This window comes from Anthonomus grandis, chromosome 3, assembly GCF_022605725.1.
Source record: "Anthonomus grandis grandis chromosome 3, icAntGran1.3, whole genome shotgun sequence".
Taxonomy (NCBI): domain Eukaryota; kingdom Metazoa; phylum Arthropoda; class Insecta; order Coleoptera; family Curculionidae; genus Anthonomus; species Anthonomus grandis.
In genome coordinates, this window is record NC_065548.1 from 3,752,921 (window position 1) to 3,780,301 (window position 27,381).

At 35.3% G+C, this 27,381-nt stretch overlaps 1 protein-coding gene across 2 annotated transcripts; it reads left to right on the top strand.

Moving 5' to 3' along the window:
- The first annotated feature begins 760 nt into the window (after positions 1–760).
- LOC126733865 (aminopeptidase N-like) lies at positions 761–23,062 on the top strand. 2 transcript variants are annotated; one of them, XM_050437289.1, is made up of 16 exons: positions 761–1,199; positions 2,167–2,385; positions 3,682–3,875; positions 3,928–4,159; positions 4,205–4,410; positions 9,143–9,298; positions 9,378–9,689; positions 14,121–14,304; positions 14,360–14,601; positions 14,655–14,818; positions 14,870–15,070; positions 21,707–21,944; positions 22,005–22,244; positions 22,298–22,468; positions 22,519–22,735; positions 22,793–23,062. In XM_050437289.1, exons 2-16 carry the CDS (start codon positions 2,179–2,181, stop codon positions 22,940–22,942), a joined length of 3,114 nt encoding a protein of 1,037 aa, XP_050293246.1. In that variant the 5' UTR covers positions 761–1,199; positions 2,167–2,178; the 3' UTR covers positions 22,943–23,062. The 2 variants fall into 2 exon arrangements, with proteins under 2 accessions (XP_050293246.1, XP_050293245.1); XM_050437288.1 differs by having other exon boundaries at positions 763–1,199; positions 3,682–3,864; positions 3,917–4,159.
- The last annotated feature ends 4,319 nt before the right edge of the window (positions 23,063–27,381 follow it).

The following is a 27,381-nucleotide window of genomic DNA, read 5'->3' on the forward strand; positions in this document are numbered from 1 at the left end:
AACCTTCAAAAAAAAAATTTTTAACTAAACGTCAGTTGTCACTGTAAACTGTCAGGTTATTAACTGCAGCGTTGCCGCATGCAGCTTAGCAGTTTTCGTCGCCATGACTATTAATTAATTATTGTTAGTAGTGTAAAATTATAAAAATATTCACATTTTACAGGAAAACCCATTGGATACAATTTTTATGCACGTGTCATAACTAACTGAAGCTTAAAGTTTTTAAGTCAGTTTTTTTACTTTCAACGTTGCCGCATGCATCTGGGCAGTTTTTGCCGCTATATTTAAGATTAATTCCCTTTAAAAAATTTTTTTAATTATTTTACACATACATATATTGTAAAAATTATATCACTCTTTCGTTAATATTATTATCTAGTAATTATACGAACACTTTTACAAAGCTTGGCAACGTCGCTATCACCTGTCACTGTCACCCGTCAGTTGTACGTTTTCAAAATGACAAGACAACATTGCCCTATTCATTTTAGTGGTTTGATAATTTTCCTCATTGAATTATCTGTTGCTTTAGTGTTCATTTAAAATCAATTTGAGTTTATGTTCATCATTTTGATCAAGCGTTTTAAATTAAATAATTAAACCTAATATTATATGCACAGCTTGACAACGTTTCGTCTAACTGTCAAAAATGTGTCATTAAATCACAGAGCTTCAACTATAAAATAACGAACGGGTTTCATAATTTTTTAGCTATTATAGTAGTGCTCATAGATTTAGCGTAAAATATGATATACGTGACCTTCGTTATTTATTTAATAAAACGATATATGGGACACCTGGTATACGCAAACTGCGAGAATGCCATAGAAACCCAAATATAGGTATCACATAGAATGCCCACCTACCGCGCAAAAACTACGAAACAAAATAATAATATCGCAGGTTATTATCACGTGCAAACATACCATGACCAAAATTAGTTTTACCCACCAAGTGGAGGACCATCACCATCATCTCTTCGCTTAAACCCGTGGATAGCGCGCGTTTCGCTAATTAATTTCAATTTTTCTATTTATTTATTTTTATCACCTCGGGCTTTTGTAAAAGTTTGCACCTATACGGAATTTTGACCATGTGAATACATTATAGAATATTCGTTCCGATTAGAAGTTACTGGGGTTTTAGAGAGCCATTCTAGTATTAATTATTGTTGGGTGTGTATCTTGGGATAGTCTAAGGTAAGCTACATATCTTTTATCTTTTACATTTCTCTTATTATATGCGTGGAGCAATGGTAACGGTTAACTTTGCTTTATGCTCTACATCGATCCAGGAACGGGCATGTTATCCCTAACCTAACTTTGTCTTACTTCTATCCCAAATTGATTAATTAATTAATTTGGGCGTGGCTTAATGCATTTTAGCTTAAAAAATTATCATTTTCCTTTTAAAAGTGGGCAATAGGCGTCATGTTGAAAAATATAGTTTAAAAAATACTACGTCGAAAATCAGATCTAAAACAACATGGCGGGAATTTTTCAAACATCCACGCCATTTTGGTTTGAGCCTAAATAGTGACGTAATACATATCTTGAAACGGCATAGAAAAATTAAATGTCAAAAGTGACAGCTGTCAGAATATCCATGTTTAATAATTAAATAAAATAGAGGGAGCATTTTAAAAATTTGGAAAAAGTCATTTTTTAACCTCGTTTTTGGGCCCAAAAATGGGTCCTAAAAATGCGATATTTCGGCTAATATGAGAGCTACGACTTTGATGATGGTCTCGTTGGATTTAGAAGGACGAAACTAAGTCAAAACCGTTGGAATTTTCCTGATAGTGCCCATAGGATTCGAGATATCGACCTCCAAAATTTGGGATTTTTAATTTTTCGAATACAATTTAACTTTCTAAAATTTCGTTTGTGTAAAACATAACCTCTCAAAAAATTTAATGGTTTTTTCACCCTATAATTGGCACCACTGAAATGGGTCAGAGTGACCAACATCGAAAAGACACCATCAGACAAAATGGCGGGCACCTAGTAGTGGTCATTTATTCTTCAATGGATTGGCAGTCCATATTTATTATATTTCATATACATATGAAATGTCAAAAGTGACAGCTGTCACAATAATAATAAAATATAATACAGGGTGAATCTTTTCTCTTTAATTAAACATTCTTATTCCTGACATTTTAAGAGTGAAGAAAAAATGGTGAAGGGCACCGCGGGGCCTTTCTCAAGCAGAACCGAATTCATAACGGATGATACAATCAACGATGGCCTCAGATACAGCCGTAACGGGGGATGTTTCGTGACCACGAAAAAAGCAATCGCTTTCGTCGTTTTGGCCTTACTTTCCTTATTTATTGTTATCGTACTCATGTATTATTATGGACCAAACACCAAATTGCAACTGGTAAGTAACCCTTTACTTTTCACTAAAAAAAGGGAACAATTCACTCCACTTGACAACAGCGCTTCCATTCAATGATAAACCTTTTACAAGCGGTGAGATGTTGGAGTTTCAGGCAAACGCGCAATATTCTGCGCCGATAGGTGGAGCTTATCAAACATATATCTCAACGTTAATGAAATGAAAAAGTAGAAATTTACTAGGAAACTGTACAGAGTGTCCCAAATTCGAGGGTGACCATTGGGATCTCGGAAACCGTAAGAGTTACGGGGTCGGTTAAATGGAGGCAAAGTTGCGCAACTTGGAGCTTAATAAAATGACGTTTAAAAAATTTTAAAATTCCGGATACTTCCGGAAAAAAACCGAAATTTGTCAAAATTGTTTTTCTTTTCTATCGACTTTATTTAAAGAGACATTGGAAAACTAAAAACAGTTTTTCATTGCCACTTTTTATAACATGACGCAAAAAAAAATTAATCCGACGTTTCGTTTTTTTTTCGATCATCATCAATTTATTTGGAAATCCCATTGATATTTCTTTCTCTCTTGCACTCGTGGAGTTCTTATGGGAAGTAATAGAAGGAGTAATCGGACATGCAAGTGCGATACCTCATTTTAAAGGCAATTAAAAATACTCTTTAAAAATGAGAAAATTTAATATGGCGCCCATAAGAAAAAATAAAGTTGATGACGTTTCGTTTTTTTTTCGATCATCATCAATTTATTTGGAAATCCCATTGATATTTCTTTCTCTCTTGCACTCATAGAGTTCTTATGGAAGTAATAGAAGGAGTAATCGGACATGCAAGTGCAATACCTCATTTTAAACGCAATTAAAAATACTCTTTAAAAATGAGAAAATTTAATATGGCGCTCATAAGAAAAAATAAAGTTGATGATGATCGAAAATAAAACGAAACGTCGGATTAATTTTTTTTCTTGCGTCATGTTGTAGGACTTGAAAAGTGGCAATGAAAAACTGTTTTTAATTTTCCGATATCTCTTTAAATAAAGTCGGTAGAAGGTAAAAACGATTTTGAGAATTTTCGATTTTTTTTCGGATAACTCCGGAAGTATCCGGAATCTTAGAGTTCTTTAAACGTCATTTTATTAAGCTCCAAATTGCGCAACGTTGCCTCTATTTAACCGACCCTGTAACTCTTACGGTTTCCGAGATCCGGACACTCTGTACAGGGTGTCCCAATTATTTTAAGTAATTTTACAATGGATTAGAAAAATTGATAATCTCAACTGCTCTACACATAAAAAAATGATCTGTCCCTCCCTGTTTTCTTGTAGCTTCGCACTGAAATCAACGATATCGAACAACTGCTAAATGAGACCATCAATGAAGAAATTGCCAAAGAAGACTTAAGGTTACCAAACGATTTGCACCCGATGCATTACAAGTTAAACCTGTTTCCCATCTTAGATGAACCGAGGGAGGATAATTTCACTTTTACCGGTCAAGTCAAGATTCTTGTAAGTGCCATGTAAGTTTCCCCTGACGTTCCTTCATTGTTTACTTTAATAGATTAACTGTAGTCAATCGACTAACAAAATAGTCCTTAACTGGGATGAGGAGCTGCAAATCATAGACTCTGATATAAAAGTGACTTTAGTTACTGAAGAACCAGTTGATAATAAAGCACACAATATCACCAGAAGACAAGCTGATGTTACAGAAGATATTCCTGCACCTGAAAGTGATGACGAATCAATCACTACGACCACCGAAGAAATCGTTACGACTGAAGCAGCTGCCAAAGAAGAAAAGGTAACTGTTGCCCGTTCCAAAACTTTTCTAAATGCAATTTTTTAGGCCTCAGAACCAACAGCTATGGAACCCCCGTTAAATATCGAAGCAGTAGTAAGAGATCCTGAAAATTTCAAACTAAAAATCCTCCTGGAGGACTCGCTAAGAGCAGGCAAAACTTATGTGGCTGATATCAAGTTCTCCGGCAACATCACCAATAATTTGGTGGGATTGTATCGGACTAGTTATACGGATCTGGCTGGAAACGTCAAGTAAGAAGTGGAATTTTTAGTTATCTATTTTGTGGGATGTTGGGTCACTGTTTCAGTAACTGAGGGGCTCAATTCCAAAAGTTTTTTTTGAAAAAAATTGGATAAGTGTCTATAGCTTCAGTTAATAGGCCTCTATAATACATTGAACGATTTAAAACGTGCCAAAAATCACTTTAAATGAGAAAAACAAATTACTCAAAATAGAGGCTGTTATAGAAAAAAAAATCCAGAGAATTAGTAATTTATAGAATAATTATTGTTGAAGAGGGTGAAGTCATTGGAAATATATCAGGTTTTTTTAAACTCAAAGAAATATGTACCTTTAAGAAAGTATTTTTTTCGAAAATGCTTAAAACGCTTTAAATGCTTAATTTTTTTATCATGGAGTCATGCCAAAACTTGTTTTGTACCTACATTTTATTTTAATGAACTTTGATACCTACCCTTCGTTATTTAAAGAAAATCTAATTTAAAGCAACGTTCTTTTTCTAAATGAACCGACCATCTACTTTACAATGCAAATATAAATCAAGAACTATTAAACGTAAATAATAATGATTTTATGAATAAAAGTGCTATAAATTAATAAATAAAACACACTACTTACTTGTATTTAGCGTATAATTGAAATTGAAAATTGCGGTTTAGCGCACGGTACATAACATAATATTTGCCTATGGTTTCTTACCAAATTAGTACTAAAAATTAAAGAAATTTAGTATTTAACAAACGATCGAATTTTATATGAAACAGAAAACTTTGTTCTTTCTAAAGGTCTTAAATATTCAATTATTTTAAAAATTCTGCCTAAATTAAACATAACATTACTATCAAACTATCAAAAGCACTATCAAAATGCTTTCAGCTTCTTCTTTTTCTTCAATAATTGAGCTTATGAAATAGTATTTTCTAAAACGATATTTAATAAAATACTGCCGTAATATCCAACAAAGTAGGTAACTAATTATATGAATTCGTATTTACAATACCATAGATTTTCAGTGGCGAAGCGTACGAGTAGACAAGGTAGACACTGTCTACCCAAAATTATCCAGTTATTTGTCATTAATTTATCACGTAATTATTTCATGTAATTGTTGAATTAAAATTAAAAAAAAAAATTAACACAGAACGTAGTCGCTATCCTTACTGTTATTATATAGACCCGCCTGCCGCACCGATTAAGATAAAAATAAAGGGGTGATACCCAGTTAATGTATACGAGCCCCAGGAGAACACACTGATATTTGTCTTCCGAAATTTGGAGCATCTAATCGAACCAAATAGGCATCAAGCAGGCTACAGACAAAGTGTATAGATTTCAATTTTTTTAGACTGTGCTACAGAGGTCTGGCCGCGAATTCGGCTAGTTTTTGTTTGCAGAATATATATTATTGCATTATAACATGTCATAAATGTACCCCTCTTTAACTTTCTTGTTTGACGTTTTCGGTAAATAGAAATTTAAATTTTATTTGATTTTTGGATTCTCCTTAAAATTCTCAACATTTTGGCAAATACATAACTTATAATGTACAGTTAAAAAAACTTTTGATTAAAGTATAATATTTATATTTCAAGTCCTTATGGAAATGCTTATCAAATGGGGTAATTCAAGAAAATTGTTGCACACTTAAAGACATAAGAACTAAAAACATAAGAACTAATGTTATTATGAACCTAAGAACTAAAAAATCTCTGTAACATGGGTATTTACTAATATTACTTACTAAATTATTGAACAGAGTTAAGTTAGTGTTTTTTTGCACTATAGACTCGTTTTGTTCTATGCTTAGACTAATGTTGTGAGGTTTCTTCTTCTTCTTTTTTTCCAGAGTGGTTGGTCTTCCAGACCGTATGCGATTCTGACCTTTTAGTCCCCTTTTCTTTCTTCGAGCTATAGCTGTAGGTTGTACTCGAATTTTTCGGTTCCTGGAAAATCGAGTTATGTGAGAAAACATAGATACTATTTGTGACGAAGTCTGCATGTCCTCCAATGTTGTCACAAATTTTTTTAGCACTGTGATATTCGAAGGACAATGATCTTTTTTTAATATATCCGAAAGTCTTATAAATTCGGCTCGCATTCTATCAATAGTTTCGTTGTGATTAAAAAATAATATTATTTTCTGGGTTTTAACACGTTTCATTACTTTCTTCGGGATGGTATAGGATGGGATGATATGGATGGATTTCTTGTCATAGTTTATGTCATCAATATCATCGTAAAAATTGGATGAATACATTTCTCCTAAGGCAATTTTAGTAAAATCTTGCCGATCACTTTTAGTCAACAACAACGATTTTTTTTAAAGAAACTCCATATTTTTCTTCTACCGCACATAAATGCTTGCAATATTGCCCTCCTTGACCAAAATAACAATCACAACACTCAGTTTCAATATTCACTTCGTAAGAGTTACTTTTCGATGTAACACGGTAAGTTAAATTACTGATCTGTGTTCCTTCCTCGATATCTTTTAAGCGTCGAAGAAACTTATTATAAGCTAGAGTTAAATGTCGTCCTCTTCTGTTAGCAAATTTTAGAAGTCTATTTTTGTGATAGTGTACAAAAATTCCAAAAAAAAATGCACACATGTTAAATACTTTACATTTTTGCAATATAATGTCCTTGAAAATTCTGATGCATGCTTCACAATAATTATTTGTATTATTGCCCCTATGCAAAATGTCACTACGAAATGGTAAATACCATTCTTCTCGACGGCCCCAAATGAGTTCTAAATGAGCTTTGGCATTCTTGTACTCGTTTAGAGTCTCGTTATTTAATGACTGAAACATAAAGCTCTCTGCATCTAAAGTAGTCTTAGCAAATGCAAACATGTCTTAGCAAACATGGCGGAATAACGTCATCAATGTCCCATAGCAAGCGCCACAAAGCTTGTGTAACATGAAATATACACAAAAGCAAGCGAGCCTTTGGAAATATTTCTTTCTGCGGAGTCATGGTCGGTCATAATAATTTGTGGCTCAAATAGTTTATCACATGTAGCTTCTAAGTATTGCTTTGCAATTTTTAGAGCATGTAAATAATCATTTTCTGATTTATTTTTATGAAGAATAACAGCTATTGGCAATGCTCCTATTTTTGTTGCTGCAAAAATAAAAGTTAGAGAGGAGCTACTTTGATCACAAGAACCAATAGTGTCAATGAAGATCATCTCATCTGCATGGCCCGCATTAAAAGCTCTTTTCATAACTGGCGTTATCAAAACAACAAGAAGAAATGGATTTTCGTTACCACATAACTGGATATCCTGTTTTTGTAACTCTTCAACTTTATTCTTAATTCTTTCATCATCCCTTCCTCCGAAAATTTCAGACCTCCATTGTTGATAAAAGTAGGCTACTTGTCGGTCAGTTGGGTTAACTTGTGCATTCGCTAGAAGTACAGGAATATCACCATCACAATTTTCAGATAAAGATAATTCATGATAAGTTTTGGCTGCAGAAGCTGTCATTCCAGGCTCAAAATAAGCACGAAAAGTTGCTTTTGTGTCTTCATTACATCGCAATAAACTAAATGCTTGAGCAACCTGAATTTGATGAGAATGTTCATAATTTATATTGATCACTGCATTTAAACCTTGTTTTAATAAGTTAGATCTTCTCAAAATAACTTTTGAGAAATTTCATATTTATACTTGACGAGCACCCATTATTTCTTGTACTTCCTTTTTTCTTAATTACACGTTTATTCTTTTTGGCTAGATGACACACATATAGTTTGCGAAATTCATAACGAACACAGTTATTAAACACTTTGCTTACTATCCAATTAGTGTTTGTGTCACATTTTTCCTGATAATTTGTCCCTTTTGTTAACTTGCACTGGAATTCAGTCAAAAATTGATCTTGATTTTTCTCTTTTAATTCAAGATAGTGAATTTCACTATCCACAATACCACTCAATATTGTTTTAATCATTTTGAAGCACTACAAATATGTTAAATTAAGGTAACTACACTGTCATAACCTAACTTAACGACGCGACGCCGACGTGGCGCGGCGTGACAACGGATACAAACAACGGAGTAACTAACTGACTGATATATACCGTTTAAACAACAGATTTTAAAAAAAATTTAGACCGGTTAGACTTTGTAAAGATAATGGCGCACAAAATAAACTTGCAAATTCTATTCTAGTATGGTCAATTTCTGCACCGTAATAAATTAGAAAATGTAACTAATATTCTTCAAACAAAAACTATTCGAATTCAGTCACCCTCGTGACTGTAATGGTAAAGGAATTGTAAATTCGCGGTCCGCGAGCGTCAGCATTCAGCCTATTACCGTTGATTGAATATTTGGGTCCAAATATTCAATCAACGCTATTACGTATGCAAAATTTACTCGCGGGAAAGACATTCGAGCTTTTGTCTATCGAAGTCGACCAGCTATTTTATTGTGCTCTTGAGGGTTATTGTTTATGGACACGCTTGATCTGGTCGGCGGCAGTACATCTTACAGGTTTTTTTAGTGGTTATTTATGAACGGCTGTTCGATATTGGCAATTGTATTTTAGTTGTGTTTTTTTGTAAGTAGTATTTATTTTTATCTATCTATCTTTTTATGCTAGTAGTAATTGTTTTTTTTCCTTTTTTATATCACTACATATTTTCTCTTTCAGTTAATATTTCATGCGCTAAAAAAAAGTTCACGCTTCGCCACTGTAGATTTAAGTGTGATTTTAATATACTCCTTTTTAGGTGGTTGGCTACCACCCAATTTGGTTCAGTCTATGCCAGAACGGTATTCCCGTGCTTCGACGAACCCTCGTTTAAGGCCCAATTCGAAATCAGCATTGCCAGAAAAACCAACATGACTGTACTCTCTAATATGCCCCTAAAACTTACCGAACCCATGTAAGTATAATACATATACCTAATATATTAAGTATTATATCATTGTTTTGAATGAAGCTTTAAACAAGTTTTTTCCCAGAAACGACACCGATTGGATCTGGGACCACTTCAAAGTCACCCCTTTAATGTCAACGTACCTGGTGGCTTTTACGATTTGCGATTTTGGATTTATCGCCGCCTCCAACGGCACCGCACAGCGGCCGCTGATAAAAGTGTGGGCCCCAAAAGACGACCTACCGAAGGCCCAGTTTGCCCTCGAGGCGGCCCAGGAGATTTTGCCCTTTTTGGAGCGGTACTTCGAGATTAAATATCCGTTGCCCAAGTTGGACTTGGTCGCTATTCCTAGTTTTGGGATGGATGCCATGGAGAATTGGGGGCTTATACATTTTAGGTAAGTTAGCTAAGGGATAGGTCATAGGTCTACAGTCAAGGATTTAAAAAACTATTCGAAGTAAAAAACATAAATTTAAAGGACCTGGAAGGCATTATTTTAACTTGAGTTTTAATGCAAAAAAGGGTCCTATAATTTATTCCAAGCGTTTGAAGAACTAAAAGATAACAGTTCAACTGCATAAAAACAATCCGAATCCGAATCTTTCCGAATGTTAAGATTTTAAAATATTTAAATAATTTTTTTTACGCTAAAGTTTAGGAATCCCTGAGAATGGATTTGAGAGTGAAAACGTGCTTTTGTGTCCAGTAATTGGGTGGTTAGGGCAGTTTTTGTTGGGGCAATTTTATTGCAATTTTTTTTTGCATGTTTTCCCTTTTCTCCAGAATATTTTCACAAAATAATTGAAATATTCTTAAGAGTTTTACTCAAAAAAAGCCCATTTCTTTCTAAATAATTTCATATATGAACGATTATTGTACCTCAAAAACTTTCTGAGTTGGAGATAATTTTGGCCATCAGGGTCCAAAAATTACCAGATTTAAGGTTTTTGAAACGCAAACGGCCATGTTAAGATCTTCCATATTTAATGAACATTTTTGGGTATAACTTCGGAGCTACTTGGAATATTTGCATAATTTTTTTACGCTAATATATAGGACTCGCTATACATCAATACTAGGAGAATTTTCTGAAAAAAATTAGAATTTCTTTTTAGCTTGACGGTTTTAAAAATTACTTTAACTGCCTGGAAAAAAGTTGTGGGAGAAACCCAAATAGTCGATTCTTGACTCACTTTTTAGCATGAAAACCCAGTATGAGTTCCAGGAATCATTGACGATCGTAATTAATTCATGCTTCACGTCTGTATTTGATTCAGTTACATACGAAAATTAATATTTCAAGTTGATACAAGTCATATTAGAGTCGTGAGATGCGGTAGAAACCCAAATAACCGACTTTTGACCCACTTTTTCGCATGAAAACCCATCTGACACGCAGGAATCATTGACGATCGCAATGAATTGATTCTTCACGTCTGTTATTGATTCAACTACGTACGAAAAGTAAAATTTCAAGTTAATTCAAGGCATATTAGAGACGTGAGATGCGGTAGAAACCCAAATAATCGACTTTTGACCCACTTTTTAGGATTAAAACCCATCTAAGGCTCAGGAATCATTGACGATCGCAATGAATTAATGCTTCACGTCTGTATTTGATTCAATTACATACGAAAAGTAACATTTTAAGATGATTCAAGGCATATTAGAAACATGAGATGCGGTAGAAACCCAAATAACCGACTTTTGACCCACTTTTTGGCATGAAAACCCATCTGAGACTCAGGAATCATTGACGATCGCAATGAATTGATGCTTCACGTCTGTATTTGGTTCAATTGCGTAGGAAAAGTAACATTTCAAGTTGATTCAAGGCATATCAGAGGACGTGAGATGCGGTAGAAACCCAAATAACCGACTTTTTACCCACTTTTTGGCATGAAAACCCATCTAAGGCTCAGAATCATTGACGATCGCAATGAATTGATGCTTCACGTCTGTATTCGATTCAATTACGTACAAAAAGTAACAGTTCAAGTTGATTCAAGGCATATTAGAGACGTGAGATGCGGTAGAAACCCAAATAATCGACTTTTGACCCACTTTTTGCCATAAAAACCTGTCTGAGTCTCAGGAATCATTGACGATCGCAATGAATTGATACTTCACGTCTGTATTCGATTCAATTACGTACGAAAAGTAACAGTTGAAGTTGATTCAAGGCATATCAGAGACGTGAGATGCGGTAGAAACCCAAATAATCGACTTTTGACCCACTTTTTGCCATAAAAACCTGTCCTGAGTCTCAGGAATCATTGACGATCGCAATGAATTGATACTTCGCGTCTGTATTGGATTCAATTACGTACGAAAAGTAACAGTTGAAGTTGATTCAAGGCATATCAGAGACGTGAGATGCGGTAGAAACCCAAATAACCGACTTTTGACCCACTTTTTGGCATGAAAACCCATCTGAGTCTCAGGAATCATTGACGATCGCAATGAATTGATGCTTCACGTCTGTATTTGATTCAATTAAATACGAAAAGTAAAATTTCAAGTTGATTTAAGGCCTATCATAGACCTGAGATGCGGTAGAAACCCAAATAACCGACTTTTGACCCACTTTTTGGCATGAAAACCCATCTGAGGCTCAGGAATCATTGACGATCGCAATGAATTGATGCTTCACGTCTGTATTCGATTCAATTACGTACGAAAAGTAACAGTTCAAGTTGATTCAAGGCATATCAGAGACGTGAGATGCGGTAGAAACCCAAATAACCGACTTTTTACCCACTTTTTGGCATGAAAACCCATCTGAGTCTCAGGAATGATTGACGATCGCAATGAATTGATGCTTCACGTCTGTATTTGATTCAATTAAATACGAAAAGTAAAATTTTAAGTTAATTTAAGGCATATCATAGATCTGAGATACGGTAGAAACCCAAATAACCGACTTTTGACCCACTTTTTGGCATGAAAACCCATCTGAGGCTCAGGAATCATTGACGATCGCAATAAATTGATGCTTCACGTCTAAAATTGATTCAATTACGTACGAAAAGTAACATTTCAAGTTGATTCAAGGCATATTAGAGACGTGAGATGCGGTAGAAACCCAAATAATCGACTTTTGACCCACTTTTTGGCATGAAAACCCATCTGAGGCTCAGGAATCATTGACGATTGCAATGAATTGATGCTTCACGTCTGTATTCGATTTAATTACGTACGAAAAGTAACAGTTCAAGTTGATTCAAGGCATATCAGAGACGTGAGATGCGGTAGAAACCCAAATAACCGACTTTTTACCCACTTTTTGGCATGAAAACCCATCTGAGGCTCAGGAATCATTGACGATCGCAATGAATTGATGCTTCACGTCTGTATTCGATTCAATTACGTACAAAAAGTAACAGTTCAAGTTGATTCAAGGCATATTAGAGACGTGAGATGCGGTAGAAACCCAAATAATCGACTTTTGACCCACTTTTTGCCATAAAAACCTGTCTGAGTCTCAGGAATCATTGACGATCGCAATGAATTGACACTTCACATCTGTATTCGATTCAATTACGTACGAAAAGTAACAGTTGAAGTTGATTCAAGGCATATCAGAGACGTGAGATGCGGTAGAAACCCAAATAACCGACTTTTGACCCACTTTTTGGCATGAAAACCCATCTGAGACTCAGAAATCATTGACGATCGCAATGAATTGATGTTTCACGACTGTGTTTGATTCAATTAAATACGAAAAGTAAAATTTCAAGTTGATTTAAGGCATATCATAGACCTGAGATGCGGTAGAAACCCAAATAACCGACTTTTGACCCACTTTTTGGCATTAAAACCCATCTGAGACTTAGAAATAATTGACGATCGTAGTGAATTGATGCTTCACGTGTGTATTTGATTCAATTAAATACGAAAAGTAAGATTTTAAGTTGATTCAAAGCATATTAGAGACGTGAGATGCGGTAGAAAACCAAATAACCGACTTTTGACCCACTTTTTGGCATGAAAACCCATCTGAGACTCAAATATCATTGACGATCGCAATGAATTGATGTTTCACGACTGTGTTTGATTCAATTAGATACGAAAAGTAAAATTTCAAGTTGATTTCAGGCATATTAGAGACGTGAGATGCGGTAGAAACCCAAATAACCGACTTTTAACCCACTTTTTGGCATGAAAACCTATTTGAGACCCACAAATCATTGGCGATCGCAATGAATTGATGTTTCACGTCTGTATTTGATTCAATTAGATACGATAAGTAAAATTTCAAGTTGATTTCAGGCATATTAGAGACGTGAGATGCGGTAGAAACCCAAATAACCGACTTTTGACCCACTTTTTGGCATGAAAACCCATCTGAGACTCAGGAATCATTGACGAGCGTAAGGAATTCATACTTCACGTCTGTAATCGATTTAATTACGTACGAAAAGTAACAGTTCAAGTTGATTCAAGGCATATTCTCGACATGAGATGCGGTAGAAACCCAAATAACCGAGCGATAAAAATTTGCTCAACTGCCTGGAAGAAAATTTCAACTACTTGTGATTTTTTTCTGAAGTTGTTTCTAGGCAGTAGATAAGAACAAAAACTATCATTAACGTAGAAAAATTATTAAATATATTTTATTTCATAGGGGAGATTTGATGGGGCATAGACTTTTTGCAATATTTTAAGAAATAAACTTGAAAAAATCCTTTCCAAACTAATATACAAGTAATCGACGCTTATTTGCTTTTAAAAGATCTCTCACATTCTCTAATCCGGTTCGAAGGACCATGTAACATCTCAATCCGGCTGGTAAACTCGCGATAAAACGTGTAATTCTACATTTTAGAAAACTGACCCTGCTGTTCGACCCAGACTCCCGCAGTATCAAAACAAAAAGCCTGGTATTCGCCAAAATAGCCCATGAACTAGCTCACCAGTGGTTCGGCAACCTGGTCACTATGGAATGGTGGTCAGATCTTTGGCTCAACGAAGGATTTGGTACGTTTATGGCCGAGGAAACGTTAACTGCTGTAAGTAGCTAAAAACGGTTTTTTCGGACATAATTTTATAATTATTTTCTGATAGTTAAGACCGAGATGGCACGTGTACATAAGCCTACAGCTTCGTAACGCTTATACAACGTTATATTATGACAGTCTGAAGTCTACTCAGAGTATTGAGAGTAACGTGAGCAGTAACGCCCAGATCGAGCAGATTTATGAGACCTACATAGTGACAAAGAAGGGGAGCAGCATATTGAAGATGCTCAATTACACGTTGACCAAAGAGGTGTTCCAGAAGGGTTTGCACAATTATTTGAAGAAATTGTAAGTGCTTTATATGGAAATATTTCGTAAATATCAACATTTTGCTGCTTCAGCTCCTATAAGTCGACCAATCAAGATGACTTATGGGGTCTTTTTACCAAACGGGCTCACAATCAGAGTATCATTCCCGAGAACGTGACCGTCAAAGCCCTTATGAACTCCTGGACGTCGCAGAGTGGTTATCCATGCATCACAGTTAATAGAAACTATTCCACAGGTGAAATTAATTGAAAAAACTATTGAAAGTCATTGTAAATTTTTTTTTCAGGTATTGCAACGATAAATCAGACTAAAATGACCGAAGACTTGAATGTAACGTCCAATGAGTTATGGTATGTCCCGATAACGTATACGGTCAAAGACGAGAAGGAAGTAAGCAGCATTTGGTTGGAAAATGTGAGGGAAACCGAGCTGAATTTGAGTTATGCCGGAAACGACACGTGGGTTTTGGTTAATATTGATGAAACAGGTAAGAGGAACTAGACTTAAGTCAAAGTTTATTAAAATGACTTTGGAATTGATTGACATTATAGGTAGCTTGTGTTGTGGCAAGGAAGTCTGTTTACTTTTATGACTTCGGTAATAAGTCTTAAATTCATAAAAATCAATTAAACGTTTTAATTGTCATTTAACATTGACAGCCGCCAAAGTTACATTTGGCAACGTCGAGACATCATTATGATTTAAGTGACAGCTCTGAAACTTCATTTTATTCTGACAATTGACATTGGTTTGATCTGACAATTGACAGGTTTTATTCATTGAATCAGTCTGCGGGATTTAAATTCAAAGTCAAATAATGACGTCACAAATAAACTTAAATTCAAGTGCTTGGAATAAGTTTCAGTAATTAGGAGACTCTTACAGGCAGTCAAACTGACTCAGACTCTTGGAATAGACCGTCCGAGTACCTGAAAACTCTTGGAAGGAGTTTATGGATACTGAGGAGACTTACAGGCATTCAAACTGACTCAGACTCTTGGAATATACCCACAGATTACCTTAAAATGCTTAGAATAAGTTTGAGTTTTTAGTGGACTCTTACAGGGAGTCAAACTGATTCAGATTCCTGGAATAGATCCTCCGAGTACCTGCAACTGCTTGAAAGAAGTTTATGGATACTTAAGAGACTCTTACAGGCAGTCAAACTGATTCAGATTCCTGGAATATATCCTCCAATTACTTTCAAGTACCTGGTACAAGTTTTTGAGTACTAAAAAGACACTTACAGGCAGTCAAACTGACTGCGACTCTTGGAATATACGTTTACATTACTTTCAAATGCTTAGAAGAAGCTTATGGATACTTAGGAGGTTTCTACAGGTAGTCAAACTAACTCAGATTCCTGGAATAGACCCTCCGATTACTTTCTAGTACCTGATAGAAGTTTTTGAGTACGTAAAAGACACTTACAGGCTGTCAGACTGACTCACACTCTTGGAATATTCCTTCAAATTACCTTCAAGTGCTTGGAATAAATTTCAGTGTTTAGGAGAGAGACTCTTACAGACTGTCAAACTGACTCAGACTTTTAAAATATACCTTCAGATTATCTTCAAACGCTTGGAAGAAGCTTGGGGATACTTAGGAGACTCTTAGAGGCTGTCAAACTGACTCAGACTCTTGGAATAGACCCTCCGAGTACCTGCAACTGCTTGAAAAAAGTTTATGGATACTTAAGAGACTCTTACAGGCAGTCAAACTGATTCAGATTCCTGGAATAGATCCTCCAAATATTTTTAAGTACATGGAAGAAGTTTTTGAGTACTTCAAAGACTTTTACAGGTAGTCCAAGTGGTTCAGATTCCTGGAATAAACCCTCAGATTCCCCTTAAGTACTTGGAATAAGTTTGAGTACTTAGGAGACTCTTACAGGCAATCAAACTGAGTCAGACACTTGGAATATACCCTTAGATTACCTTTAAACGCTTAGAAGAAGCTTATGGATACTTTACAGGGGTCAACTTGACTCAGATTCCTGGAGTAGATTTTCCAAAAACTTTGAAGTATCTAGAAGAAGTTTTTGATTACTTTAAAGGCTCTTACAGGTAGTCAAAGTGGTTCAGATTGCTGGAATAAACCCTCAGATTACGTTCAAGTACTTGGAATAAGTTTGAGTACTTAGGAGACTCTTAAAGGCAGTAAAACTGATTCAGACTCTTGGAATAAACTCAAAAAGTACCTTCGAATGGTTGAAAGAAGCTGATATGTACTAGGGAGACTTCTATTGGCAGTCAAACTGACTTAGATTCCTGGAATAGACCCTCTAATTACGTTCAAGTACTTGGAATAATTTTGAGTATTTAGGAAACTCTTACAGCCAGTCAAACTCACTCAGACTCTTGGAATAGACCTTCAGTCTGTCTTCAAGTGCTTGGAAGAAGATAAAATCGGAAAATACCCTTAAATGAGTCTAAAGAATTGAATTCAAATTCAAAGTCAAACAATGACGTTACAAAAGGCCTTATTGTAGCATAATGGTACTTTTCTATCACGATGTCATACCAGTCAATGTCAATTTCAACGTCAATAATTAATATTTCACAGCTCTCAAATGGCATTTGAATTCAATCTCCCTTTGGCCTGTCAAAGTCTTCATCTGACAGCTGTTGAGTCAGAAATCAAGTGCGCCATTACAGGTAGTGAAAGTAGTTCAGATTCCTGAAATAAACCTCAGATTACTTTCAAGTGCTTGGAATACTTAGGAGACTCTTACAGCCAGTTAACCTCCTCAGACTTTTGCAGTAGACCTTCAAATTACCTTCAAATGCTTGGAAGAAGCTTATGGAAAATTAGGAAACTTTTACAGGCAGTCAAATTGACTTAGATTCCTGGAATAGACCCTCCAAATACGTTTAAGTACCTGGAAGAAGTTTTTGAGTACTTGAAAGACTCTTACAGGTAGTCAAAGTGATTCAGATTGCTGGAATAAACCCTCAGATTACGTTCAAGTACTTGGAATAAGTTTGAGTACTTAGGAGACTCTTAAAGGCAGTAAAACTGAATCAGACTCTTGGAATAAACTCAAAAAGTACCTTCGAATGGTTGAAAGAAGCTGATATGTACTAGGGAGACTTCTATTGGCAGTCAAACTGACTTAGATTCCTGGAATAGACCCTCTAATTACGTTCAAGTACTTGGAATAATTTTGAGTATTTAGGAAACTCTTACAGCCAGTCAAACTCACTCAGACTCTTGGAATAGACCTTCAGTCTGTCTTCAAGTGCTTGGAAGAAGATAAAATCGGAAAATACCCTTAAATGAGTCTAAAGAATTGAATTCAAATTCAAAGTCAAACAATGACGTTACAAAAGGCCTTATTGTAGCATAATGGTACTTTTCTATCACGATGTCATACCAGTCAATGTCAATTTCAACGTCAATAATTAATATTTGACAGCTCTCAAATGGCATTTGAATTCAATCTCCCTTTGGCCTGTCAAAGTCTTCATCTGACAGCTGTTGAGTCAGAAATCAAGTGCGCCATTACAGGTAGTGAAAGTAGTTCAGATTCCTGGAATAAACCTCAGATTACTTTCAAGTGCTTGGAATACTTAGGAGACTCTTACAGCCAGTTAAACCACCTCAGACTTTTGCAGTAGACCTTCAAATGCTTGGAAGAAGCTTATGGAAAATTAGGAAACTTTTACAGGCAGTCAAATTGACTTAGATTCCTGGAATAGACCCTCCAAATACTTTTAAGTACCTGGAAGAAGTTTTTGAGTACTTGAAAGACTCTTACAGGTAGTCAAAGTGATTCAGATTCCTGGAAGAAACCTTCAGTATACCTTCAAGTATTTGGAATAAGTTTAAGTTCTCAGAAGACTCTTACAGGTAGTAAAACTGGTTCAGACTCTAAAAGTACCTTCAAATGGTTGAAAGAAGCTGATGTATACTTAGGAGACTTCTATTGGCAGTCACACTGACTTAGATTCCTGGAATAGACCCTCTAATTACTCTTAATTACCTGGAAGAAGTTTTTGAGTAACTGAAAGTCTCTTACAGATAGTCTAAGTGGTTACAGATTCCTGGAATAAACGCTTAGATTACGTTCAAGTACTTGGAATAAGTTCGAGTATTTAGGAAACTCTTACAGCCAGTCAAACTCACTCAGACTCTTGGAATAGACCTTCAGATTATCTTCAAGTGCTTGGAAGAAGATAAAATCGGAAAATACCCTTCAATGAGTCTAAAGAATTGAATTCAAATTCAAAGTCAAACAATGACGTTACAAAAGGCCTTATTGTAGCATAATGGTACTTTTCTATCACGATGTCATACCAGTCAATGTCAATTTCAACGTCAATAATTAATATTTGACAGCTCTCAAATGGCATTTGAATTCAATCTCCCTTTGGCCTGTCAAAGTCTTCATCTGACAGCTGTTGAGTCAGAAATCAAGTGCGCCATTACAGGTAGTGAAAGTAGTTCAGATTCCTGGAATAAACCTCAGATTACTTTCAAGTGCTTGGAATACTTAGGAGACTCTTACAGCCAGTTAAACCACCTCAGACTTTTGCAGTAGACCTTCAAATTACCTTCAAATGCTTGGAAGAAGCTTATGGAAAATTAGGAAACTTTTACAGGCAGTCAAATTGACTTAGATTCCTGGAATAGACCCTCCAAATACTTTCAAGTATCTGGAAGAAGTTTTTGAGTACTTGAAAGACTCTTACAGGTAGTCAAAGTGATTCAGATTCCTGGAAGAAACCTTCAGTATACCTTCAAGTATTTGGAATAAGTTTAAGTTCTCAGAAGACTCTTACAGGTAGTAAAACTGGTTCAGACTCTAAAAGTACCTTCAAATGGTTGAAAGAAGCTGATGTATACTTAGGAGACTTCTATTGGCAGTCACACTGACTTAGATTCCTGGAATAGATCCTCCAATTACTCTTAATTACCTGGAAGAAGTTTTTGAGTAACTGAAAGTCTCTTACAGATAGTCAAAGTGGTTACAGATTCCTGGAATAAACGCTTAGATTACGTTCAAGTACTTGGAATAAGTTCGAGTATTTAGGAAACTCTTACAGCCAGTCAAACTCACTCAAACTCTTGGAATAGACCTTCAGATTATCTTCAAGTGCTTGGAAGAAGATAAAATCGGAAAATACCCTTCAATGAGTCTAAAGAATTCAAATTCAAAGTCAAACAATGACGTTACAAAAGGCCTTATTGTAAAAGCATAATGGTACTTTTCTATCACGATGTTATACCAGTCAATGTCAATTTCAACGTCAATAATTAATATTTGACAGCTCTCAAATGGCATTTAAATTCAATCTCCCTTTGGCCTGTCAAAGTCTTCATCTGACAGCTGTTGAGTCAGAAATCAAGTGCGCCATTGCTCAATTTTGATAGTTACTAAATGACAAGTGACATTTGACAGATGGCGCACTACGATACATAAGTCGCTACGATACATATTTTGTCAGAGTTAGTGGAATCAGAAAGGAGAAAGGTGATTCTAAATTTCAATCGTCGGCTAAACTCGTTTTATTCGATTTGATTTAGGTTTCTTGATATATATTTGTTATTTCCCCTAATATTTGACAGATGGAAGACTTATAAAACCAGGGAAAGTGGATCAATAAATCACAAATGTTAATTTATTAATTTGTCTCTCATCTCTTATATTTGGAAAATTAATGAATCGATCAGCAAGGTGATTGTCAATAATTTCAGTAATTTTTTGGATCCAACGACTTGCAGTAGTTTCGCTAATTCCAAATTTAAAATCTTGTCCAATGCTTCTTTGGTAACAATCTGTGACATAAAATCTTGACATACTAAAACTGGTAATTTAATGCTAACTCTATTTCTTCTGCCTCTATTATTAACAGAAGGTTGTGGAAAATAGGGTCGAATTAGATCTATTAGTTATTTTTAAGAAAGCTTCTTAATAATATACTAATGGAAACTTGGTATGACTATTGGTAAACAATCAATGCAACAAATACGTTTAAAAAAGGATGCTGGCACATTATGCACGTATTAAATAAGGAAGAAGCTATATCGTCTGGTGCGATTGAAAATTTTATTTAGAATCAGTCATATCGAGTAATCGTGTCGAATCGTAATTTTAGAATCCCAGCCGTGAAATCAAGTGCGCCAATGCTCAATTTTGACAGTCATTAAATGACAAGTGACATTTGACAGATGACGCACTACGATACATAAGATTTCGTTAGTGGATGAAATCAACTGCGCCATTGCTCAATTTTGACAGTTACTAAATGACAAGTGACATTTGACAAATGACGCACTGCGATACATAGCCATATTTTAGCGAGTAAGCGTCTTACTGGGTTGCCTTACAATGTCTTAAGCGTTACGTCATTATCTGGTTGCGCTCGAATGACGTCATGTCTAACAGCTGTCAGAGTCTAAATATTAGTAAATATTAGCTATACCTTTCATCAGTATTGCATTCGCTTTGGAGGACTGACCTAAACCATGAAAACACCCATTTGTCTAAGTTTTCAAAACGTTTTCAGTCTAAATACCAAATTAACTAAATCCGATCTCATACATTTTAAGGATCAGATCAAGAGGAAATACAATATACAAAAAAGTTACTGGGTTAAACATAACCTCACTCATATTTTTTTTCACACAGAAATAAACCCAAACTAATCAAAAATCAATTTAAAAAAAATACCCGCAACCTCACCTTTACGTTCTTCACTGTATTTTTTTGCAAATCTATTCGCTCTTTTGATTATTTATTATTTTCTGCATTTTTATTTGGTTTGGATGTCTTAACTGTTAATATATATGAGACATTAATATAAAATAAATAAAACTATAATATACTATTATATACTAAGAAATATAATGCTTCTACTCTAAAAAAATTTCAAAAAATTGATATAAATATTTATTGTTTATTATTGTTTGTATAGCTTCCCTTTGACTTTGACATATCGAGTTTATTAGCGGTCTCGGGAGACCGCTAACAAACGCTTAAAGCGCCTTATACGGTGACGTCATGACTTGATCGCTCGAATGAGATGTCTTAAAGACGCTTAAAGCCGCTTAAAACCGCTTACTCGCTAAAATATGGCTATAAGCTTTCGTTTTAATTAGCGTAATTTGATAATTATAGGCTTTTTCCGAGTAAACTACGATATACACAATTGGAACCTGCTCACCCAGCAACTGAGACGAAACCCGAACAAAATATCTGTATCGAACCGCGGCCATCTTATAGATGACGCCTTCCAGTTGGCCAACGTTGGGTATCTAAAATACACGGTCGCGTTTAATTTGGTCAAATACTTAAACATCGCCGAGATCAACTATATCCCTTGGTACGCCGCCTTGAGGAACTTGGAGGAGTTACGGTAAGCGCTCTACTAAAATCCACAAGAACATCCACTCAAGCTGCTTCGATTCGATTTTAGAGTGATAATCAGCAATTACGAATATTCCGGTTTATATGACGATTTCATTCTGAAACTGGTGAAACCGATGTTCGAAGAGTTGGGCACCATCGAGAAACCGAACGACACCCAAAACGAGAAACTGCTGAGATTGCTGGTAGTTACTTTGGCATGTCAGCTTAGATACTGGAAATGTACGGTCTGGACGAGACAACTGTACGAGCAATGGATGAAAATGGAAAACCCTGACACCAAGAACATGTAAGTACCTAACCCAATAATTGGATATTTCAACAATCTTGTTGGTTCTGCAGCATCAACGTAGACTATAGACATTTAGTCCAGTGTTCTGCAATCCGCACCGGCGGGCCGGAAGAGTGGGATTTTCTCTGGAACAGAACACTGTCCCCTTCAATATCTCCCGCCGATTTGGAAACTGCTTATCTGAGCTTGGGTTGCACCTATGACCCCTGGCTGATCAACAGGTACATTGGAACACATAGTGACTTATGGATTGAATAGCGACTCATTTTAGGTATTTGGAGTATTCTCTGGATGGAAACATGACTCTGGAGAACGTTCAGAATGTGTGGCGGTCCATTAATCATCCGGTGGGAGCCCGGACAGGCTTTCAGTTTCTACGATTGAACTGGGACAGGATCTTTGCCACTTACGAGGATATTTATCCGGTTTTTACCACGATTTTTCACGATTTTGTCTCGCAGTTGTCTACTGAAATCGATTTGGAGGATGTGAGTTTGCGGAAATGTGTGGATGTGGCTGTTCTTTTTTAATTTAATTTATTTTAGCTGACCACGTTCTATAAGCTGCATCAAAATGACTTGAAGTCCGTCGCAAATATCTTGCAGAGTTCGGTAGACCAGATGAAGGTTCGCATCAAGTGGAAGAAGAAACATCTGGATTCAGTGGTCGGCTGGTTAAAGGATAATAAAGTTTAGTTTTATTTTATAATGCTGATGTCAGTATTTTATGTTTGTTTTTGTATATTAGACATTATAGCGCATGTTACCGCAACTTTTAGCATTTATGTAATATATTGTTGTTATTTTTTTATGCAACTAGATGGATTTTTAATACAATGGTGTTTTTTTGCCTTCAAGACGTATGGATGAAAACTTGTAGTTTAGATTCAATTTTATTACTAGGGGATTAGAACATTATTTATTTTTTGAACTGTAACATGAATTTTTATGGTTCGATGTTCGTTTTATTTTGACGGTAACGTATATTTTGAAACTCCTAAATTTCTTACATATATTTTTACATACAGACTACAGAGTATTGATCAGAACAAATTTCAGTCTGATATGGCATCCAATGTTTAATATGAATGAAGTCAATTACAAAGTAGTTTTTTCATTAGACCTGTGATAGAAGTCATAAATTTACATGTTTCCCTTTAATCCCTAATATAAGACTGATGCAAACACTCAGAAACAAGGCTTTAAATAAATATAGAGACACACAAATGAGAGGATTGAAATATTTATAAACCAATACCGAAATCTTACAACCAGTTCAATTAGAGCAAGAAAATAAAGCTTATTTATCATATAACCTTAAAAATTGTAGTAGTAATATACAACTTCCTATGTCCTTGCAAGACATGGATGAAGTTAACACTTTTTTTACTTCTATAATTACAAGCAACAATACTCCAGATGAAGAGTTTATTAAGCATTATAATAATTAAATGTAATTCTATTATTAAACCCCCATAGCAGCGACAGAAGAAGACATGGTAGAACTTTATTTCTCAATTCAATTTAAATATGATTTTCCCAAAATATAAAAATGATACTTGTTAATGCTCTTCTCTTCTCTATTTTTTATACGGTGCTGAAACTTAGACTCTTTATGCTTCTGAAGGTCATAAAATTGACGCCTTTTAAATGTGGTTTTAATCTTCAGTTTAAATCTGTTAATCAGTCAATTTAAACAGTTTTAATCGTTAGCGAAACACGTGTCGAAAGTAAAATAAAAAGACTCTGTAATATATTCCTGGTGATGTGTCTCACTTTATGCTAGAGCCACTATCAAACATAGATAATAGAATTCCTGATCAATTTAAAATATTGTCTTTACTAAAATTTAAAGAGGAATTACCGAATTTAGCAGATTATTTCCAACAGACAAAGCCCAGTTACAGGAAAATCTACAATTAATGTTTTGAAAGTGTATATAAACAAGTATTAAATTACTATAAATTAAATAACAAAAAGAAAGAAAAATAAGGAAAACTTAAATTACTATAGTAACATCATGTATATATCAAAATTAAAGGAGATGTAAATTAACATTAGAATGAACAAAGAAAGGGATTCATGGGACAAGGGAAAAAAGGAAGAGAAAAGGAATTATGGTAACTGTTGGTTTGTCAGAGACAAAACTAGATCCTTTATGGAGCATACAAATATGTCACAGGTTGATAATACTGAATTAAAAATTCTGCACATTTGATATACGGGATCCTGAAACCTAATGTTAGTTCTGGCGCGATCTAAAGCAAAAGTGATATTTGCTCTAGAAGCAAATCGTGGTACATGAAATAGAATATCGTTCAAGAGAGGAGGAGAATTTATTTAATTATTGACCAACTTCCAAAAGAATGTTACAAAATGAATTGTTCTCCTCATGGCCAGAGATTGCAGATTAAATCTACCTAACATCAGATCATGATCATTTCCCCTAATAGGATATATTCCATCCTCACGAAACATAAGAAACTTTAAAACCCTTCTCTGAACACTCTCGATGTAGCCAACATGGCATTCATAGAAAGGACACCACACCAAGGAACCGTATTCCAGTCTTGATCTAACAAAGGAAAAGTACAATAGTTTTATTGAGTTTGAGTTGTTAAAGAGTCGGCTATTTCGAATGACAAAACCCAGAAGTTTCAACGAGAAGGACACTGTCTGTTCAATATGTGGCACAAATGTGAGCCTATCGTCGAATACAACCCCTAGATCTTTAATAGAAGTTCTTCTACAGAAGATTTGATTGTCTATATTGTAATTAAACAAAACACGATCCTTGGTTCGGTGAAAGGAGATCACACAGCATTTCGAGATATTAAGACATAACTGATTTCGAATGCACCACCCCCTAATTAGGTCCAAGTTACTCTGTAAGAACAAGCAGTCCAAGATACTATTGATACACCAGAATATTTTCAGATCATCAGCATAAGCTAGTCTAAGGCAGGAAATCAGTTCTATAAGATCATTAATATAAAAGATAAAAAGAAGTGGGCCGAGATTGGATCCCTGTGGGACTCCAGAAGTTGAAACAAAGGTATTAGATCCTTCCACCTCAACAAACTGTAGACGGTCAATAAGGTATGACAAAAGCAACGAAATTAGCCTTTCTGAGAAGTTGAATTGCTTGTTCAATTTTTCCAGCAGAATGCTATGATTTATCTGATCGAAAGCCTTACTGAAATCAGTATACACCACATCAACCTGACTTTTTCTATCGAGGGCTGAAGAAATAAAATGAGTCACATTACAGAGGTGAGTGATGCACGACCTTTTAGGAATAAAACCGTGCTGATCTATAGAGAGTAGTGATTGAACTTGGGGAAGAATTCTATTATAAACAATAGTTTCAAAAGTTTTGGAAAAATTGCAAAGTATGGAGATAGGTCGGCATAGTTGTCGATTCTGTTTATATCGTCTTTTTTGTGAATTGGTATTACTTTAGCACAATTCCAGACGCCTGGAAATTTGCCAGTTTTCAAAATAAGGTTAAAAATATGACATAAAGGCTGACAAAGGACAAACATGCAGTCTTTAGCCACAAAACTTGGAACACCATCTGGACCGGCTATCAACTTGTTTTTTAGCCTCCGACTAGCAGCAATAATTTCCTCAGTGGTAATTGATGGAAGAATGTCAATGAGGTCTGAGGAATTAGAAGGAGGATAGGTTTCTGCGAGGTTGATTGGATCTTTATAGGCATTCTGAAAAAGTTTGGCAAAAGCTGGCACAATATTTTCTGTTCCTTGAAAAGAATTACCATTGATTGGCATCGCACATGATAGACGGAAGTGAAGAGCGACCTTTCTTAGCTCTAACGAAAGACCAAAACGATGAGGGATCAGTGACAATGTTCTTCTCGGCTTGGGTCACAAATGAGTTATAGGCCTCACGGGCTTGAGATTTTACCGTCTGACGAAGCCTGTTGTATCTGGAAAGATTAAACTCAGTTGGAGAGGATCTATAATCACGATATGCTTTTTCCTTCTTAAAGATATTAGAAATAATTTTTTTTGAAAACCATAATGGAAATCGCCGTCGTCTTCGTTGTTTTAAAGGTGCTGAAGCAGCAAAAGCTGAATCAAGTCTTTTGTAAAGTTCCTTGCAAGCTCTGTCGACGTCAGAAGACTGCAAGACGGACAACCAGTCTGCATCAAGCAACAAATTATACATGATTGGAAAGTCTGCTTTTCTGAAGTTAAACTGCTTATGATAACCACTAAATTTTTTAGAAAATTTAGGAAAGGTTTTTTTAGAAAATCTACTATTCCAAGATTTTCGCACTTGTTGGTTTCAACTTTGACGGAGCCCCCACCTCACTGTGGAGATAGTGTAACAAGAAAACTGTACGACATGTTTGATGATAGATGGTTTAGGCGTATGGAATTGGCCTGCGAGATCGCCAGATCTGACACCCTCTGATTTTTATTTCTGGGGTAATAAGACAGGAAAGAAGAGCTTCGTCAGCGAGTTATTACCTGTTTTGAAGAGCTAGATCAAAGCAAAATTTGAAGAGCGACGAATATATTTGATGTATACCTTTAGATCATGAATTGGAAAATGGAGAAGATAAAGTTATTGAAAGCTATTTAAATAAGTTTGTATATTGTGGATGTACTTCTAAGGCAAGTTTAAAATAGAACGTTTTTACCAAACACTTCAAATTCGTTTTCTTCCAGAGGTGTGTTAACTGCCTCTGCAATTCATTTTTATTAATTTTAATTTTGACTCCTTTTTTGCCATTTTGATACTTGATCTAAAGTTTTAGCACTATTTTATATGAAAGACAAGGCGGTTATGCAGTATTAAAAACAGATATATAATGTGTTTAAAATATTTTGTAAGATGCTTGGGTTTTAGACCGCCGTCAATTTCTCGATATTATTTTCTTTCTAAAAATAGACATTTTTGAAAGAAAAATAAAAAATAATGAAAAACATGGGCATGATTTCATAGATTAACTATATAAAATTTTGCCATTTAAACATGTATATCATGCTACAATAAATACGACATAGGCGCACGGATTAGTTAGTGCGGCATCTGCGACACATCAAAGATTCTAATAGATCTCTGAACTGGACTTTACCAGGCACATTTTCTCGACTAGTTAAGTT

Bases quoted from the DNA above. Each gene is read 5' to 3' on its own strand.
- LOC126733865 (XM_050437289.1), top strand. From the start codon at position 2,179: ATGGTGAAGGGCACCGCGGGGCCTTTCTCAAGCAGAACCGAATTCATA. The intron at 9,299-9,377 runs GTAAGTATAATA...GTTTTTTCCCAG, and splicing joins CTAAAACTTACCGAACCCAT to AAACGACACCGATTGGATCT. The intron at 14,602-14,654 runs GTAAGTGCTTTA...TTGCTGCTTCAG, and splicing joins CACAATTATTTGAAGAAATT to CTCCTATAAGTCGACCAATC.